This window comes from Camelus bactrianus, chromosome 1 (genome assembly GCF_048773025.1).
Source record: "Camelus bactrianus isolate YW-2024 breed Bactrian camel chromosome 1, ASM4877302v1, whole genome shotgun sequence".
Lineage (NCBI taxonomy): Eukaryota > Metazoa > Chordata > Mammalia > Artiodactyla > Camelidae > Camelus > Camelus bactrianus.
In genome coordinates, this window is record NC_133539.1 from 111,073,143 (window position 1) to 111,092,771 (window position 19,629).

Genomic DNA, 19,629 nt, shown 5'->3' on the forward strand with positions numbered 1-19,629 from the left:
GAAAAAAAAATACATACAAGACATTATTATAACAGCATTATCTTGAAAGATGTTAAGTAATTTTCTCAAAAATAGCCCAACATTAATAATTAAGATCGCTTTGTAAGGAAAAAAGTCCTACCTAAATTAAGTTTTTCAGTGTTGGCCCCTTTCAACAACATTTATCAATTATATATTATGCATAAAATATCACCTTATACATTTGAAATTAAAAAAAAAAATCCATTCCTCAATGTGCCAATATGCTGAGTGAGAGAAATGAAACATACAAGATTATTACTATTCACAAAATTAGACTGTGGTGATAACTGCAACTCAGAAAATACACTAAAGATAATTGAAGTGTACACTAAAAACTGATAAGAATTTTTGGGATATAAATTTACCTCAATGAAGCTGTTTATAATTATTTTGAAAGAATACTACTATTTAACACAGTAAATTCTTGGTTTATTTCTAAACTTTTTAGTGTACTTCAGGAAAAGTATTTGCATTCTGAAAAGATACTCAGAACAAGCATATTTACCATTGCTATTTTTACATTATCTCTAACATGCATCCGATCAGCATCCTTCTCAGGAACTGGATCTGAGCTGTCCAGGTATGCTAGAAGGCCTGGCGGCTAAAAATAGCAAACAAAAACAAAATATAAAACCCATCTTTCAAAACAACCGCACACATACACACAAAGTCTAGCCTTCAAAATCCAAAAATTAATATTATGATTTAGCTATTGAGGGTTGCATTTATTATATGACAACTCCTATGATAAGTAGCTTTTACATTAAAAACAGATAAACGGAAAAAAACCCTTAACAGTTTAAATAACAATAAAATTTTACTGGGCAAGAATATATAAATTTTTCTGTCATCCAACTGACTTACCAAAATGCGTTTCAACAAGTTTGTCGCAGTTGCATTATCAGCTGTCCAGAGTCCCACTAAATGTCTACTTAGCTGTCTGAAAAAAGCAGATGTTGAGAAAGGTTTGCTGCTGTATCTCAACTAGAACAGAAAATAATTTTTAAGAACAAAATATCATATAAGAAATAAGACTAGAGTAAAAAAAAAATCATTCTGATGTTAAATACTAAAAATATTTTAATTTGGAGAGATGAATGAGATAGTAATACAAACACTGCTAAATCTCAGGATTTTCTCCAAATTAAAATGCTTCCTTGATGAATTCACTAATTTTCAATGGACTGGAACATGAAGAAGTAGGTTCCTGCCACATTTAAAGATAGGAAGACAGTCAGACTTGATCATATAAATTGGCTGTGTAACAATTACAATGCTGTGTAACAGCATTCTACCATTCTTTGGAACTCTGAACATAAGCAACAGTCAACTATGTTCTAATTTAAACTTCTTGACAAGGTCAGAGATAGAAAATATTTTCAGTTTTGGAGTCTGAAAAAAATACTTAAAATACTTAAAACATATTAATCTATTTATCCCACTTTTGAGTTAAAAGCGTATTTTGGTTCAAAGTGAAAATCTAAGATCCATGTTGAATCTATGACTCAGTCATTTATTAACTGTAACCCTCAAGATGACATTTGTCACCCAGACGGGAAGCTCCTCCACGAGCAGGGAATGTATTTTAATCACCACAGATCCTTCTGTGCTTTTTTAGGGATTCAACTGCCATTTACAATAAGAATGGGCAGGAAACCTGTGACGGAAATGACCACCTATATGTGTTTATACACATTACATTCCCAGAAGAAAAAGTTTAATAGGAAAACCTGAATTGTGCTTTGTTCTGGCATCAAAAAATAAATAAATAAATAAATAAATAAATAAATAAATAAATAAATAAATAAATAAACAAACAAACAAACATTACTAAAATTGTTCATGCTTCTTCCTATTTGGAAGCTAACATATTCAAGGACAGACACTTGTAATTTCCTTCACTGGCAATTTAGTATCATATCAGATTCCTAAAAAGGCTTTTATGGATAAGAGAGAGAACATTTTATAGTAGAAGTTTGTAAAAAGATAAAACAATGCAAATGAAAAGTGGTATTTCTATTATAATTTGACAGCTTTTCAATATTGTGACTCATCACAGTAGAGAACCTAACTGATTAACTTAAATAAAGAGGAACACAGCAGGCTAAGGGCTAATGTGGAGGTTTAATGGAGTAAGACATCACATACTGAGTCTCTACTGGTGATTAGCATTGCTAATAAGGCAGTAATACCCAGGAAATAACCTTCCTTTTAAATCTTTTGTCCTCATAGGCACACAGAAGACTGCTTTTGTGGCTAATATTTACAAGTGAGGGATGCAGGTAGTTTCTTTTACTAGTATAAACAGCAGAAAACTATTGGCAGGCAGCATACAACCACCACCAATGTCAGATGTAGGTGACAGAGAAATGAAATTTATATTTTCATAACAAAGTAAACATAAGTCAGCAATTACGCCATTATTTTAAAAGCCAAAAAGAACATGATTAAAATATTTATTATATATACATATCTTTTACTAATATTAGTCACGAGTAATAATATGGTGTGCTAAGGATATATGAAAGGGTTGTATATCAGAAACCATAAAGAAAAGTTAAAAGGGATGGAATTCATACAGCCTGGAGTAAATGAATAGATTTATGTGTTTCCTCATATTTGAAGGATTATTATAAAAAAGAACATGATTTCCCAAAGGAAAAATTCTTTAACCACAGAAGTTTTCAGATAGGCTTAGGTTAGGCTGGTTGAAGATAAAGGTTTCTTTATTCTTAGAGTATCTAACTGACCAAAGTTTTTAAAAAATCTACTATATGAGGTTTTCACATGGGGCCATCTGCATGCAAGATGGTCAGAAGGAAAGGCAGAGGAAGTCCTGGGCATGTGGTTTTTGCTCCATAAGCTACTAAGCACTCTTTTCCATGTTCCAGTCCCATGACTGTGAGTGTAGAGCCTGACAAGAGGAGAGTGGGGGGAAAAAAATCAAACACGGTTTTATTTTTTCCCTCCCAAGTTATGCAGGGACCGGGACAATGATCATTTGGATACAATTCTTCTATAAGGAAAGGAAAAGAACCATGTGAATCAAAAGAAAATAAAACATTCGTGTAATCCAAACGCTTTTTCAGTTTGTTTTATGTAGTATCTGAATCCATTCTCTAAATAGCAAGTTAACTTACAGCAAATTAAATTTAACCTACCTATTCGTAAGCATCCTTTGATCTGAGCTTATTGTAAACATCGCAGTATGCAAGTGTCGAGGTAAGGCACCTTCACTTAGGGCAAGCTCCTGCATTTTTGTAGCAATTTCTTTGTCACCTTCCTTTGGAAAAAGGGTAAGATGATCCCTAAAGCAGCAATCTAAAGCAAACTATCCTATTGTAAAACTATTTTTACATCTCTGGTTAAAATAATTATTCCATATACAATAAAATAAAAATTAAAAATGCAATTCAATTATCCAAAAATAACATAGGCGAATAGTAGTACGAGTCATTTTTAAAATATTATTTGCCTTTGGAATGAGGTTTAAATGTTCCCAGATAACTTTACCTTATGAATTATGCTTTGCTTAACTTGATATTAAAATTAGGTTCATTCCCTGAGTGTATGTCAGCCAATGAAGGGGAGAGGGGACTCACATGAATCAGCAATTCCAACCAGAGGCATCTGCAAACCTGGCTGGCTTTTTAATTAAAGAGATATACTCATTTTTATGGTGAAGATATAATCTTCTGTTTTTTAAAGAATGATGTGATGTTGGAGTAGTTCTCATTTCACTGTTTCTATGGACTCTGACAAAAGTGTAGGACAGACAGGACTACTAATTAAAGGTAATGATAGAAGTATGAATTAAGCAAGCAGATACTTAACACAACCTGTTGCAAAGTAAAAATGTCCACAATGTTACTGAAAAAAAGCACAAGTACATAGTACAACTGAATATGCAGTGTGTATACAAATATACACATAGTATGAATACGTACATGTATCATTCTGACAAATGAATATGTAGTGCGGACACAAATATATACTTGGCATGTCTATGTGCGTATATAATTTTGATCACAGTCTGAGAGGGTATTAATTGAAATACTATTAGCAGTTGTCTCTGGATGGTAAAAATATAGGTGATTTATTTGTTTCTTGTGTTTGTTCTGAACATCTCAATGTTTCTTAAAAGATCACATGCTGCTTTCCAATCAGAAAACAGTATTTGTCAGGATTTCAGTATACATGAAGTAAGTCTGCCTTATACAGAAGTTGGCTCCAGTCACTGGCTATGAATTTGACATGTGTGACTTACAGGGAAGCCAAAGTTGGCATTTTGGTTATAGCTGGCACTCATTAAATATTTCTGAATGAATGATAATATATTGATGGATCAAGGTCGGAAATACACTTGCATATGGTCTGATGGTCCTTACTGTCCTTGGCTACTTCAAGCTCTGTAAGTGAGAGATATGGTACTTTGGAAGCTAATATCAAGCACAGAACCCATTAACTGGAGGGGGGAAAATCAGCCTTTAGTTGCATATATACACTAAATATGCAAATAAGCTTTGATGTCTCAAACAATCTAATGTCTATATGTAATTTTTTAAATAGCTGCTTAAGAGTATACTAACTCTGTGCTTATTATTTAGCTACTTATATTTATGAGCCACAAATGGCAACTTTTTGATAAAAGGAACAAACATTCTTACATTTTATCCAAATTACTATGATAACCAAAGAATACACAAATTCAAAAGCCATTTAGACTGGCATCATCGTGAAACATCCACTATGCACGCTGATAATCATAGCCATGATCTCGTCCTCTAAAAAACAGAAGGCTAAAGCAAGCATCCTGCAGAAGGAATACCGTGTGCCCAACAATATTATGTCCTGATCATATGCACATTAGCATGAGAAACTAACTTTTGTTACCATATGTATTTGATACCACTTTGCTACGAACAACTAACTCCATTAGATTTCCATATAAATTCAGTACCTAAAGATTTCAATACCATTAACACTATCCCCCCAAAAAAGAGGAAGAGAGAAAGAATGTTAGCTTTTCTTTTAAAATAAAGCTAACAAATAATGGAGGACCAGAAAAATTTATCTGCTCAAAATCCACTTACTTAAGAACTTCAAATTCTTAGTTTAATTATTGAGGATTATTTCTGCAATGAGTTTAATAAAACAAATTTCTAAATAAAGATTTAAAATTAATCTCCTTATCCAGAAAAATTGCATATTTCCCATAAACGACTAAAAGGTAATTTTGTCAGCTCAAGTTAAAATAGCCAATCAACACTTATTAAGTTTAAGATTTCAAAATTGTTCTCTCACCTCTATTATTGCCTTCATAACCAATCCAGCTCCCTTTATAATTGCCATGGAAGGATGCTTTAAAATGGGGAGAAAAAGTATCACAGAATAAAAGAATTTTATTCCAACATAGAAGAAAAGAAATTCATTCCAAAAGCTAAATACAGCCATTGCTCTTAAGAGGGATATACAATTTTATGCAAGATAAAAGCCATAAAATTAGTAAAGAATACATCTCAAAGTCAAGTCACAGTCTAGTTAAAAATTTTAGGTGTTATTACAATACAGCTTTACGGATATTTAAAACATACAGCTTATAGTAGTAGGAAACAGCTGCAGCTGGCACTTATTTGAATAATACATATTCTACTTATCTGAATAATAAATATCAAACATTAAAGTAATATAAATTCACACTTATAATATAGTAAAAATATAAATATCATATACATACACATATACATGTATACAATAAATAAATGCTATGTTTTCAATTGCTTATGAACTGCCCTGTTAAAACTCATCTTATTATTTGGGAACTTGTAAAAGAAAAGGGAACTTTGGGCCCACGACAGAAAAAAATGAGTTTTTCACTACTTATAAGGTAGAAAAGATGTGCAACAGTCAAATAGTGGTCAAAAGCCATCAACAAAGCTCTGTGTGAAACACCAAGAAATCTATGGAATTAAATGTCCTAATATGATGATGTACTAGGCTGTATTTATTTATGTTACTACAGGCTTATTTATTTATATTACTACAAAAGCGTACATGTATTATTTTAAAACCAAACTGATCCCAAAAGTGGTCCTCTCCAATTAGCAGTTATCTGATAAAAATATAAGCTCTCACCTGAAAGAGTTTAAAGAGTGTTCGTCCATTGGATGCTACCATCTCCAAGAGCATATCAAACTGCTGCCCTTCCGTTGTCTCACTATATGGAGCACAGAGGGCAAAAGTAAGGAAGTCCAAGAGTGAGCTAATAACTAGGGCACCAGTCCCATGATCCTGAAACGAAGTAACATATTGCCTTGGCTTAGGACTGAGAGCTTCATTTAAAACATAGCAGTGATGGGTTTCTTTGTTATTCTATATGTAGAAGTAAATATCTAACTTCCCAACATGAGGTTCAAAGTACTTTCAACATACGTACTACTCCAAGCAGTACTCGTTTCACTAATGTAGCAAATCCACTGCTTACCATATCTCAAAAGGAAACTAATTAAAATTCAGTCAAATTTCATGAGAATAACCAAGACTCCATAAACACATAACTAAATTACATACAGCATATAACTAAGGTTTATGTGTATTTGTATAAAAAGCAATCTTTGACAACACTTGCAATTTGTTCATATCCCTTCTAGATGTTATATAGACTGCCCATCTCCAAAACTGTTACCAATGACTGAGGAACAAAGACTTAGGCTAATTTTTTTAGAGCAACTTATTTCAAAATGACATTTTCAAAGAGTGAGAAAAAAAAGCAAAAATCTGGACTATCACTGTAAAAAGCTAAAGGCTTTGCAACTTATCCTTTCCAGATAAATGGATATAGTCCTAAAACAGAATATTTTATAATTAGTGTCCAAGCTGAACTGTGACCAGTACCAATCAAAGTTAAAGTTCACAATTAAAACAAACAAAAAAAACCTATCCATGTTGCACTTCCAGATACCTTTCAATGACGTATGGTATCTCTAATTAAGACGAATTTAATTATAACTTACCACATGGGAATTAAATTTGTCCAGTAAGTTTTCCAGAAACTTCTTTGAAGAGAGAAGAGAAGCTTTGTTTAGCTGTTCCTGTCTTAAGTCATAGTCATCATGCATGGGCTATTGATTAAAAACAGTGATAATTCATGAGCAGTGACATTACACAAAAGGCATTTATAAAGAGTACTCATTAAACACTGGAAGAATTAAAATACTTTAAAGTTTAGGGCAGAAGAGGAAACTTGTGACATGACAAACAGGCAGAAGTGATGATTTCCCTTGGGTCTGAGACTTCATGGATAATCTGCCCAACAAGAAACTGCAGACAGCACTGCACAAGGAACTCCCTTCAAAAGTCACAGACCTCTTTCTTAAAAGGCAGGTAACACCCATTCTTCCTTCTTCAATTTGATAATTTAAATTTAAAATGATAAAAATTAACATTTAAAAGTACTAAAATTAGCAAATACTTCCTTGTCAAGAGGATCTCTTTTGACTGCTGAAATAAACTAAAAGCATAAAAAGGATTTCAGGATTTTAGGAGTAAAGATCAAATCCTGATTCTGCTACTGACTATGGGTGACCTTAGGCACAGTTAAATTATTTTAACTCTCCGAGTTTGATTTTCCTCAGCTGCAAAGTTGGAATAATAGTACTTATCCCATTGAGCTATTCTGAAGCTTAAATGAGATAATTCATGTAAAATACACAGCCAACATCTAATATGTAATGAGGGCTCAATGTGTTTACTTCTTACCGTTATTTTATGTTCCAGTTATTCCACTAACTTTTAATGGAATTACTTGTAGGAAAAACAGTACAACTCATTTTGGGGAATTATTGCAAGGTTTTATACAAGTGATTACTTATGTTTATTCTATACCACTAAGTCTGCCTAAAACACTTCATATAAGGAGATAAAGTCCCATATACTATACACAAAATTGGGATGAATCAGAAACTTCAGAGTTATACTGACCAGTTGCTTCCCCCCATCCCCATCAAGTTAGATCTTTATTTCTCAGCTTTCAAACATGCCTTCTTTACCCCATATCTCAGCAGCTCATTTCTTACATGATAATTTGGTCTACCTGCCTCTAACCTGACCTGTAATCTACACTCCACATACCACCCATCAGCTTTCTAAAATTCAAACCTGGTATGTTACCACTCCCCTGTTGAAAAAATCTTTCAGCTGTTCCTTACTAAAGGGTACATATCTAATATTATCCAGACTCTCTGTCTGATGCAAAAGGCTTTTTGTGACTGTCTCTGAACACATCTCTAAGTGCAACTCCCAATCCCATGTGCCCCTAACATACATTATGCCCCAGTCATATTCAATTATTTGCTGCTTCCCAAATATATGCTTTTAAAAGCCTTCTCACAGACAGAAAATACCTGTCTGCCTTTCAAGATTCAGATCAAGTGTAACATCTTCCAGAAAGATTGGCCTAAAACATTTTATCTTCTCCTCACCACAAAACCAAAATTAAGTATTGCTTTTTAGGGATCCCATGGCTCCTAATACTTTATGTATACACATGCCTACCTTACCAGACTGTCACCAATTTCAAGGAAGAACTTGGTCTTAAAATCTATGTATTTCTAACACATAGCACAGTGCCAACTTTATAGGCTGTGCTAAACAAATGTTTATTTAAATAAGTAAATGGCTATGAGACCAAGTTAGGAAATACAGAATTAAATTGGTACAATGAAAATCCAAGTTTGTGGAAATCTGAACCATCAGTCCACATAAGCAAAACCAGTCTCCTTAAAAGCTCTAGTACTTACACACATGAGGGCACAAAGCATATCGACAGCTGCATGGATTACTCCATTGTTGCTCCTCTTGAGAGCTTTTACTACCTTCACTCCTAGACGCTCCCGAAACCTTGTGGAACAAAAAAAAAACAAGCATACAGTAGCAATGTCAGAGTAGTATTGTATTATGTATTTTATTATTAAAATGTAATAAGCCATTTACGTTTCCATTGCTTTACTACAGCAATTACATACTTTGAATCCCACCCCTGGAACATAGTTTTCATAATAATTTTTCTCTTTGAGGGGAAGTTTTTTTTTTTTTTTAAGGTTAATTAAAACTAAAAGGCCTGTGGTTTTGCATTCAAATTCACTAAAACAAGAGTCAGTAAAATCACGGGTGAATGGATAAATAAGTCAGTTCCATTCACCTTCCTTTTTTATTTCTCATGACTAAAAACTACTGTATCACCATATTACAAAGTACTAGGCTTTAGTCTTTATATAGAGTTAAACTGCTAATTATTTGCTATTTTGACTTGTTCAAATTCTCTGAATAAAATGAAGACAACTTACTTTGGAAGCTGAGTAAAGGCTAGAAAACCAGCTTTGGAAGCCACAAGCCTCCTCACGGCCTGGAACTGACTCTCAAGTTCTGCATTTGAAGCAACAACATCTCCCTCTTGGGACAATAACGCTGTTATGGCGTTATTGATCAGCTTTTCTTTGTTTTCTGAGAAGAGACCCTAGGTGAGGAAGAACATTTCAAAAAAGTTTCCACACCAAAAGTTAGTGACAGTCAGTGAACAAGTTATGATACAATTTATCTTACATCCTGCGTTACTGCGTGCAGAACTCCACTGTATGAGATGTTAGCGTTGAACCGGAATACAGCATCTGCAAAGTTGCCATCTGTAAGGAGACGAAAGGTTTAAGAAGATTTAGAGATCCGCACTGGAATTCTTGTATTATTACTAAATAGACGGATGGAAATGCAATCACATTGAAGTCAATACTTACTTGGAGGTGCAGCCAAGAATCTGAGATGAAGGCTCTCTACCTCCTCCTCAACAGGCATGCTCAGTAACCCCCATCGCTGACCTTTATGAGTGGGTGTCATTTTTACACAAACATCTCTGTTACCAGAGGCTCTTACTCCATCCAGCAAACTTGCTAATAAGGAATCTCTACGCAAGGTTAAAAATAAAAAGACTTTAAAATGGATAACTAAGAGAAACTTTGATTCAGAAGGCAGCATCGGCCCTTTAGCAGGTAACCTGCTCAGAGGGGGCACTCTGGGGACAAGGGAAGCACAAAAGGACAGGGGCTCTAGGAGACAGTCTGATGCACCAAAACGAGCAATTCACTTTACTGTCACATATTGTGCACAATTACTAAGGCACTGGAGCTTTACTGTTTTCCGTTATTTTTTAATTTTAAGATTATTTTTAACATGTTTACTGAGGTTACAGTTTTATAAATCATAAAAGTCAATTAGAATGTACAGTTTGGTAATCTTTAATGAACTTATATAGCTGTGCAATCACCACCACAAACCAGTTTTGGTGTACTTCCATCACTCCAAAACGTCTCCTTGTGCCCACCTGCAAAAAAACTCTCCAGCCTCAGGCAACTACTTAATCTGCTTCTGTCCCTATGGTTTCACTTTTTCAAGAAATTTCATCAAGAAGATGAAAAGACAAGCCACAGGCTGGGAGCAAATATTTACAAAAGACATATCTGATAAAGGACTATTACTCAAAATACACAAAGAACTCTTAGTTAAAATTCAGCAATAAGAAAAACAATCCAATTAAAAAAAAAAAAAGATCCTTAGCAGAGATTTCAACAAAGAAGATACACAGATGGCAAATAAGCTTATGGAAAGATGCTCTACATCATACGACATCAGGGAAATGATAATTAAAACAAGAAACCACTACACCAGTGTTAGAATGACCATCATCTGTAACAATGACAATACCAAATGCTGACAAGACTGTGGAGCAACAGGAACTTTCATTCATTGCCAGCTGGAATGCAAAATGATACAGCCACTTTTGGAAGACAGTTTGGCAGTTTCTTACAAAACTCAACATCCTCTTACCACATGACCACATTCCTTTGTATTTACCCAAAGGAGTTTAAAACTCACATACAAACAAAACCTGCACACAGATGTTTACAGGAGCTTCATTCATAACTGCCAAAACTTGGAGCAACCACAATGTCTTTCAGAGATGTGTAGATAAATAAACCAGACAATAGAATATAATTCAGTGCTAAAAAGAAATAAACTGGAGAGATCAAGATGACAGAACAGAAGGATGTGGAGCTCACCTCCTGCCATAAACACGTCAAAAATACACCTACACGTGGAACAATTCTCAAAGAATACCTACCGAGCTCTAGCAGATATCATACAATCAAAAGTGCAACAAAGAATACCACCTATTCGGGTATGACCAAAAGAAAAGAAAAAGAATCAGGACCCGGGCCCCTGGGAGGGAGCTGTGAAGGAAGGACGGTTCCCTCACCCTGGGAACCCCCTACAACAGCTGGGAGATCAGCCGGGGCAGAGGGGAGCTTCAGAGGCTCAGAGGAGAGAGTAGCAGCTGGCTTGCGGCAAAAAGAACAGAGAGAGACCAGGGCACACTGTCCTCAACACCGCCCTGCGCTCCCCAGCTCTAGACGTTTCTGCTGTTGTGTGCAGGAAATGGGTGCTGAAACTCGGGCTTCAGCAGACAGACCTGGGGAGACAACGGCTGTGTCAAGACAGCCCGAAGAGGCTGGAGCATGCCAGGCTGCAACTGGGAGTGGATGCAAGATGGAGCCTGAGTCAGGTATAAAAGTCCCATCATTAACAGGAGAACCGAAGGGCGGGCTGGGATCCCACCATAGCAGTCTCCTTCCTGGCGTGCCCACAGTGGCCATGGCTCTGCCCACATAAGCTCTGAGAGCAGGAAAGCGGATTCACCTCACCATCCACTGTAAATTCAGTGCCAGCAGGACATCCAAGCAGATTATTGGTCCTCTCACAGCTGGAGCAGGTCCTGTGTTAGCAGCTGCAGACACCACGGGTGCACACACAGAGGTGGGGCTAGCCTCCAGGCTGACTCCTTAGCTCCCATGGCAGGTCCCAGCACCTTACTCCAGTGGATCTATGCCAATGGATCTGTGCTGGTGGCTTTGTGAGCACAGCACCATGAGGGGCATCTGAGCTGACTGCCTGCATTCCCATGGCTGAGGCAGGAGGAGAGGCAGTGCCAACAACAGTGTACTCTGTGAGCATACACAATGGGTGACAGGTAACATCAGAGAGCACATGTCCCAGTGGACAGCTCAGAGGAACACGCAGTGGCACCTCTTCCAGCAGAAGCACTCCAGACCCAACTACCTCACACCACAGCTCAGAAAAGGATCTGACAGCTTCTACTCCAACAACTGGGGAACAGATGCTACTACCCATGACAGGACTGTGACAACTACAGAGCTAAGACAAGGCCACCAACTCAACATCTAGTGCAGGATCTGGTCACCACAACATCAATCACGCCCTCTATCAAAGGGGTAACAGCCAGCACACAAGAAGAAAAAACTTTACAGGCACCCATACTAAAAACAGCCCTCACACAAAAAAAATGTTAGACTTACCCACACTACATAGGGATGCTGCACATAAAACTAGCCCTTCAAGACCACAGTAGATAACTGCTTCTCTTAAATTCATAGAGCCAGAGAAATGGAAGAAAAATGAAGAAGCAGAGGACCCACTTCCAATTAAAAGAACAAGAGAAATCCCCTGAAAGAACAAACAATGAAACCGAACTCTCCAGTCTAACAGATATCAAGTTCCAAAAGGAGATAATAAAAATAATAAAGGAATTAAGAAAGGCTATCAATAAAATGCAGATCACTGTAACAATGAACTAGAAACTATAAAGAAGAGACAATTAAAATTAGAAAACTCATTTGCAAAGACAAAAGTTGAGTGAAAGGCAATAAAAATGGCAAACTAAATAATGCAGAAGAATGAATATGTGATCTGGGAGACAGAATAATGGAAATCACCCAATCAGAACAGCAGACAGAAAGACAAATTAAAAAAAAAAAATGAAAGAAAGATACAAGACCTATGGGACAACATAAAGCAAGTCAATTATTATATAATAGGGACTCCTGAAAGAAAAGAAAGAGAAAACAGGATTGAAAATGTGTTCGAAGAAATTATGGCTGAAAACTTCCCAAACCTAAAAAAGGAAACAGATACCCAGGTTCCAAACAAGATGAGCCCAAAAAGACCTACACCAAGACATTTTATAATTAAGATGTCAAAAGTTAAAGAGGATTTTAATGCCTAGCATGCATGTGGTCCTGGGTTCAATCCCCAGTACCTCCATGAAAAATGATAAATAAGTGGATAAATCTAATTACCTCTCCTTCCCTCAAAAAATTAGAAATTAAAAGAGAGGATTCTAAAGGCAGCAAGAGAAAAACAGTTAGTCACAAGAGAACCCCCATAAGGCTATCAGCTGATTTCTCTACAGAAACATTGCAGGCCAGAAGGGAGTGGCAACATATATTCAAAGTCCAGGAAGGGAAAAACCTGCAACCTAGTATACTCTACCAAGCAATACTATATTTTAGAATAGATGGAGAAATAAACAATTTCTCAGACAAGCAAAAACTAAAATACAGCTATACCAAACCTATCCTAAAAGAAATACTGCATGGTATACCCTAAATAGAAAAACAAGAGTCTACAGGAAAAAGAAAAATCACAACTGGAAAAATGATAATAAACAGCAAAAGGATAAACATGAAGATGTAAAAGAGGATATCAAAATCATAAAATACGGCAGTAAGAAAATGTAGTATTTTTTGTTTTTATTTTATTTTTTAAAGAATATGCTTGAGCTTATATGATGACCAGTCTAAAGCAAGGAGATACAGTAATGGGTAATACTTGAAAAACAGGGTAACCACAAATCAAAAACATACAGTAAAGGTACAAAAACCAACAAGAAGGGAACTCAAGCATAATACAAAAGAAAATCATCAAACCACAAAAGGAAAAACAAAAACAAAGGAACAAAGTAGAAATTTAAAATCAATTGGAAAACAATATTCAAAATGGCAATAAATACATATCTATCAATAATTACCTTAAATGTCAATGGACTAAATGCTCAAATCAAAAAACGCAGATGGAAGACTGGATAATAAAATAGGAGTCTATAATATGCTGCCCACAAGAGACACACTTTAGGACAAAGGACACACATTGAAAGTGAGGGGATAGAAGATGATATTTCATGCAAATGGAAATGACAAGAAGCAGTACTTCTATTAGACAAAACAGATTTTAATAGTAAGATACTTTAACATCCCACTAACACTAATGGAGAGATCTTCCAGACAGAAAATCAATAAGGTAACAGAGATTCTAAATGACACAACAGAACAGTTAGATTTAACTGATATTTTCAGGACATCACATCCAAAACAAAAAACAAACAACAACAGCAACAAGAAAAACAGACTACACATTATTTTCTTTTTTTTTTTTTCTTTTTTTTTTGAAGGCTTACTCTGTGCCAGGCACTTTTCTTTTCTTTTTTTTTTTTTTAACATTTTTTATTGATTTATAATCATTTTACAATGTTGTGTCAAATTCCAGTGTTCAGCACAATTTTTCAGTTATTCATGGACATATACACACTCATTGTCACATTTTTTTCTCTGTGAGTTATCATAACATTTTGTGTATATTTCCCTGTGCCATACAGTGTAGTCTATTCTACAATTTTGAAATCCCAGTCTATCCCTTCCCACCCTCCACCCCCCTGGTAACCACAAGTCTGTATTCTCTGTCTGTGAGTCTATTTCTGTCCTTTATTTACGCTTTGTTTTTGTTTGTTTGTTTGTTTTTGTTTTTGTTTTGTAGATTCCACATATGAGCAATCTCATATGGTATTTTTCTTTCTCTTTCTGGCTTACTTCACTTAGAATGTACACATTATTTTCAAGAGCACATGACACATTCGCTAAGACAGACAACATAGGACACAAAACAGGCCTCAACATATTTAAGAGGATAAAAATTATTTCAAGCATCTTTTCTGACCAAAATGACATGAAGCTAGAAGTCAACCACAGAAAGAGAAACAAGAAAACAAAACAAAACAAATGATTATATGGAGACTAAACAACACGCTACTGAAGAACCAATGGGTCAATGTTGAAATCAAAGAGGAAATTAAAAAATACCTTGAGACAAATGATAATGGAATCACAGCCATACAAAATCTATGGGATGCAGCAAAAGCAGTCCTAAGATGGAAGTTCACAGTGATACCAAAAAACAAACAAACAAACAAACAAACAAACAAAAAAAACACCACCTCTCAAATAAATAACCTAACCTACCACTTAAAAGAATTAGAAAAAGAATAAACAAAACCTAAAGTCAGAAGGAAGGAAATAATGAAGATCAGAGAGGAAATAAAAGAGATTAAAAAAAATAGGAAAAAAATCAGTAACAGAAGGACATGGTTTTTGGAAAGAGTAAACAAAATTGTCAACCTTTGGCTAGTCTCACAAAGAAAAGACAGAACCCAAATAAACAAAATAAGAAATGAAAGAGGACAAATTACAACCAGTACCACAGAAATACAAAAAAACCATAAGAGAACATTATGAACAATTTTATGCCAACAAATTGGATAACGTAAAAGAAACGGAAAATTTTCTAGAAACATACAGCTCACAAAAACTGAATCAAGAAGAGGCAGATATTCTGAAAAGAGCAATCACCAGAAGTGAATAGAATCTGTAATGAAAGAAACTTCCTGCATACAAAAGTCCAGGACCAGATGGCTTACTGGGGAATTCTACCAAACATACAAAGAAGAACTTACACTGATCCTTCTCAAACTCTTTCAAAAGACTAAAGAGGAGAGAACACTCCCAGATTCATTCTATGAATCCACTATCACCCTACCAAAACCAAAGACACTAACAAAAAAGAAAATTACAGGCCAATATCTTTGATGAATATAGATGCAAAAATTCTCAATAAAATATTAGGAAACAGAATCCAACAACGCATAAAAAAGATCATACACTATGTATGATCAAGTTGAATTCATCCCAGGGTCACAAGGATGGTTCAACATATGCAAATCAATCATTGTGATATACCACACCAACAAAAGAAATGACAAAAACCATATGATCATCTCAATAGATGCAGAAAAAGGACCTGATAACATTTCAACGTTCATTCCTATTTAAAAAAAAAAAAAAAAAAACCCTCACCAAAATCAGTATAGAGGGAGCATATCTCAACATAATAAAAGCTATTTATGACAAACCCACAGCCAACATAAAACTCAACAGCAAAAAGGTGAAAGCACTCCCGCTATAATCTGGAACAAGATAAGGATGTTCACTCTCACCACTACTGTTCAGCATAGTATCGGAAGTCCTAGCCATAGCAATCGGACAAGAAAAATAAATACAATGTATCTAAATTGAAAGAGAAGAGGTAAAACTATCACTATCTGCAGATGACATGATAGTCTATATAGAAAACTCTAAAGACTCTACATAAAAACTACTAGAACTGATGAACAAATTCAGCAAGGTAGCAGAATACAAGATTAATATACATAAATCTGTTGCTTGCCTTTCCACTAACAATGAAATATCAGAAAGGAAAGTAAAAAAGTTATCCCTTTTAAAACTGCATCAAAAAAAAATTCTTAGGAATAAACTTGACTGCAACAGGGAAAACTTATACGCTGTCAACTATAAAACATTGATAAAGGAAATAAAGATCATTTAAAGATATGGAAAGATACTCCATACTCTTGGATTGTAAAATAGCCATACTACCCAAAGCAATCTACAGATTTAATGCGATTCCTATCAAATTCCCAGGACATTTTTCACAGAACTAGAATAACCCTGAAATTTATATGGAATCACAAAGGACCCAGAATTGCCAAATCAATCCTGAGGAAGAATAATAAAGCTGGGCATAACTCTCCCAGACTTCAGACAATACTACAAAGCTAACAAAACAGCATGGTGCTGGCACAAACAAAAGACATGGATCAACAGAACAGAATAGAGATCCCGGAAATAAACCCACACACATAGTCAATTAATCTTTGACAAAGGAGGCAAGAATATACAATGGAAAAAAGACAGCCTATTTGGTAAGTGGTTTGGGGAAAGTTGGACAGCCACATGTAAATCAATGAAGCTACAACACTCCCTCACACCAGACACAAAAATAAACTCAAAATGGCTTAAAGACTTAAATATAAGACAGGATACTATAAAACTCCTAGAAGAGAACACAGGCAAAACATTCTCTGACATAGATCATATTAATGTTTTCCTAAGTTAGTCTCCCAAGGAAATAGAAATAAAAGTAAAAATAAACAAATGGTACTTAATCAAAGGTACTTAATTAAATGTATAAACCTTTGCACAGCAAAGAAAACCATGAACAAAAAGGCAATCTAATGACTGGGAGAAAATATCTGCAAACAATGTGACCCAAAGGGCTTATTCCAGAATATGAAAACAACTCATACAACTCAACAACAGCAATAACTACAAAAATCCCAGCAATTAAAAAAATGGGCAGAAGACCTTACCAGACATTTCTCCAAAGAAGAAAGACATACAGATGGTTAACAGGCACATGAAAAGATACTCAACACTGATAATTAGCCTAAAACTACTCTAAAAATAAAGTCTGTTAAAAAACATTTACAGAAACCAAGTCATTTAATATGTAGCCTTACGTGTCCTTACATGTCTTGCTTATTTTACTTATTACATGTGTTTAAGGTTTAGTTCTTTTTACTGCTGAGGACTATTCAACTGAATGGATATATAACACTTTTGTCTATTGAAAACCACCGAAGATAGATAGATAGATAGATAGATAGATAGATAGATAGATAGATAGATAGATAGACAGACAGACAGACAGACAGATAGATAGATAGACAGACAGACAGACAGACAGATAGATAGACAGACAGACAGACAGACAGACAGACAGATAGATAGATAGACAGACAGATAGATAGATAGACAGACAGATAGATAATTTCATATGGATTCCTTCTAGTTTGGCTATTTTAAGTAATGTTATTACCAAATTCACCTGCAAGTCTTTGTGTGGACACATGCTTTCATTCTCTTTGGTAGACAGTTAGGGGCACAATTGCTGGGTCACATGATAGCTGTATGTTTAATTTTTCAGGAAACTTGTCAAACCATTTTTCACACCAGTTCTATTATTTTACATTACAACCAGAAATATATGAGTTTCAGTTTCGCCACACCCTTGCCAAAAACTGAAACTGCAAGTCTTTCTGATGTTATCCATTTTAGTCGATATGCAGTAGTTTTAATTTTCTTTTCTCTAATGACTCATTATTTTTCATATGTGGCTTTTTTTTTTAAATCATTCAGATACCTTCTCTGGTGAGGTGTCTATGAATCTTTTGTCAGTTTAGCATTTGGTTTTTGGTTTTCCAGTGTTGAGTTATAAGAGTTCTTTGCATATTCTAGATGCAAGTCTTTTATCAGCTCTATGTTTTCCAAATATCTTCTTCCTGTTGGTGGTTTGCTATTTCCTTTTCTTAATGGTGTCAAGTTTTAGTCTAACTTAGTCTAACTAATCAATTTTTTCCTCTTATTCAGGACAGGAGAAAATATAACCTTTTACTCAAGATGCTGTTCTTGTTGACTTTAGATCAAAAACTTTCTATGGGAAGAAACAGTTACTGGACATACTACAGAAAATGAAAACACTTCAACAAAGTTGTACTGCAGACAGTGGTAAAACTGCCAGACTGTTTCAACTACCTTAAAAACGGATTTGCTCTCAGTCCATTTAAAACAGGATGGGAGAACTGCCTGGAAGGTAAAAACTGCCCACTCCATGATAATGGCTTAGTAAAAGAAGTCAGATTCATCCATGATAGGACAGCATTATAAGTGGGTTTAACTTACAGGAGTTCATGAGCTACAGCATCTCACAGATATTTGTACCAACGGCCAAGTCACAGTAATATAAAAATATGCAGGCATATTCCACTGGAAAATTAGTAACCAGCCTAACAGTACTAACTTTTAAAAATCTTTGAGTATATTTATTTTAAAGTAACTTGCCATTATCGACAATTTAAGAATGACAATGAAAGGTGCTATTTTAAAATATTTTAAAAACATAAGTTTGAGAAACATACTTCATTTTCAGCCTTTCACTTAAAATCAAGTAATCATTTTTATAGTCTTTAGAAATTTAAAAACTAAATGAAGGTTATTTTAAATATGCAACAAAATAAAGTTGTCTTTTCCTAAGTTACATAATTCTAAAGTTCTAAATTATAAATCCTTGTTTTTCCTCTTTGATGAACTACTTTGCCTTGCATATACTGGGATTTCAAAAGCTAGATGAATTAAAAAAAATACCTCTCTGTTGAAGAGTATTTCCGTATTTGCCCTTTTATAAATTCAATACTAAAAAGTTGTGGATTTTCCGAGTCACAAACCAATGCAAATACCTAAGGAAAACAAAAACTAAATTCAATGAAAGATGTTTAGTTTTATGGTATTTCCTTAGAAAAATTACATACCATCATTTAGCTGACAAAAGTAGTTTAAAATGTAACTTGTTTATAATATCAGAATTTAAGAGCTTTTTAAAAGTCTCATTCAAATTTTCATATAATTACTGAATAAAAAGTTTCATTCATTGTATATTTGAACAAAAATTTTGTAACATTCATTGTTCTAAGATCAATAA

The 19,629-nt window shown here is 34.7% G+C and overlaps 1 protein-coding gene across 2 annotated transcripts in view; it reads right to left on the reverse strand.

The window, feature by feature from the left end:
• The window catches only part of DNAJC13 (DnaJ heat shock protein family (Hsp40) member C13), a 106,763-nt gene that overhangs the window by 55,691 nt on the left and 31,443 nt on the right, over nt 1-19,629 (reverse strand). For both annotated transcript variants that reach the window (XM_010947740.3, XM_010947739.3), the window contains exons 9-19: nt 19,296-19,387; nt 9,810-9,976; nt 9,622-9,701; nt 9,366-9,535; nt 8,820-8,919; nt 7,035-7,142; nt 6,157-6,312; nt 5,326-5,382; nt 3,183-3,304; nt 886-961; nt 527-622 (exon numbers count right to left, since the gene is read on the reverse strand). In XM_010947740.3, the coding sequence (XP_010946042.2) occupies nt 527-622; nt 886-961; nt 3,183-3,304; nt 5,326-5,382; nt 6,157-6,312; nt 7,035-7,142; nt 8,820-8,919; nt 9,366-9,535; nt 9,622-9,701; nt 9,810-9,976; nt 19,296-19,387 (1,224 nt within the window). The remainder of the gene's footprint in view (nt 1-526; nt 623-885; nt 962-3,182; nt 3,305-5,325; nt 5,383-6,156; nt 6,313-7,034; nt 7,143-8,819; nt 8,920-9,365; nt 9,536-9,621; nt 9,702-9,809; nt 9,977-19,295; nt 19,388-19,629) is intronic.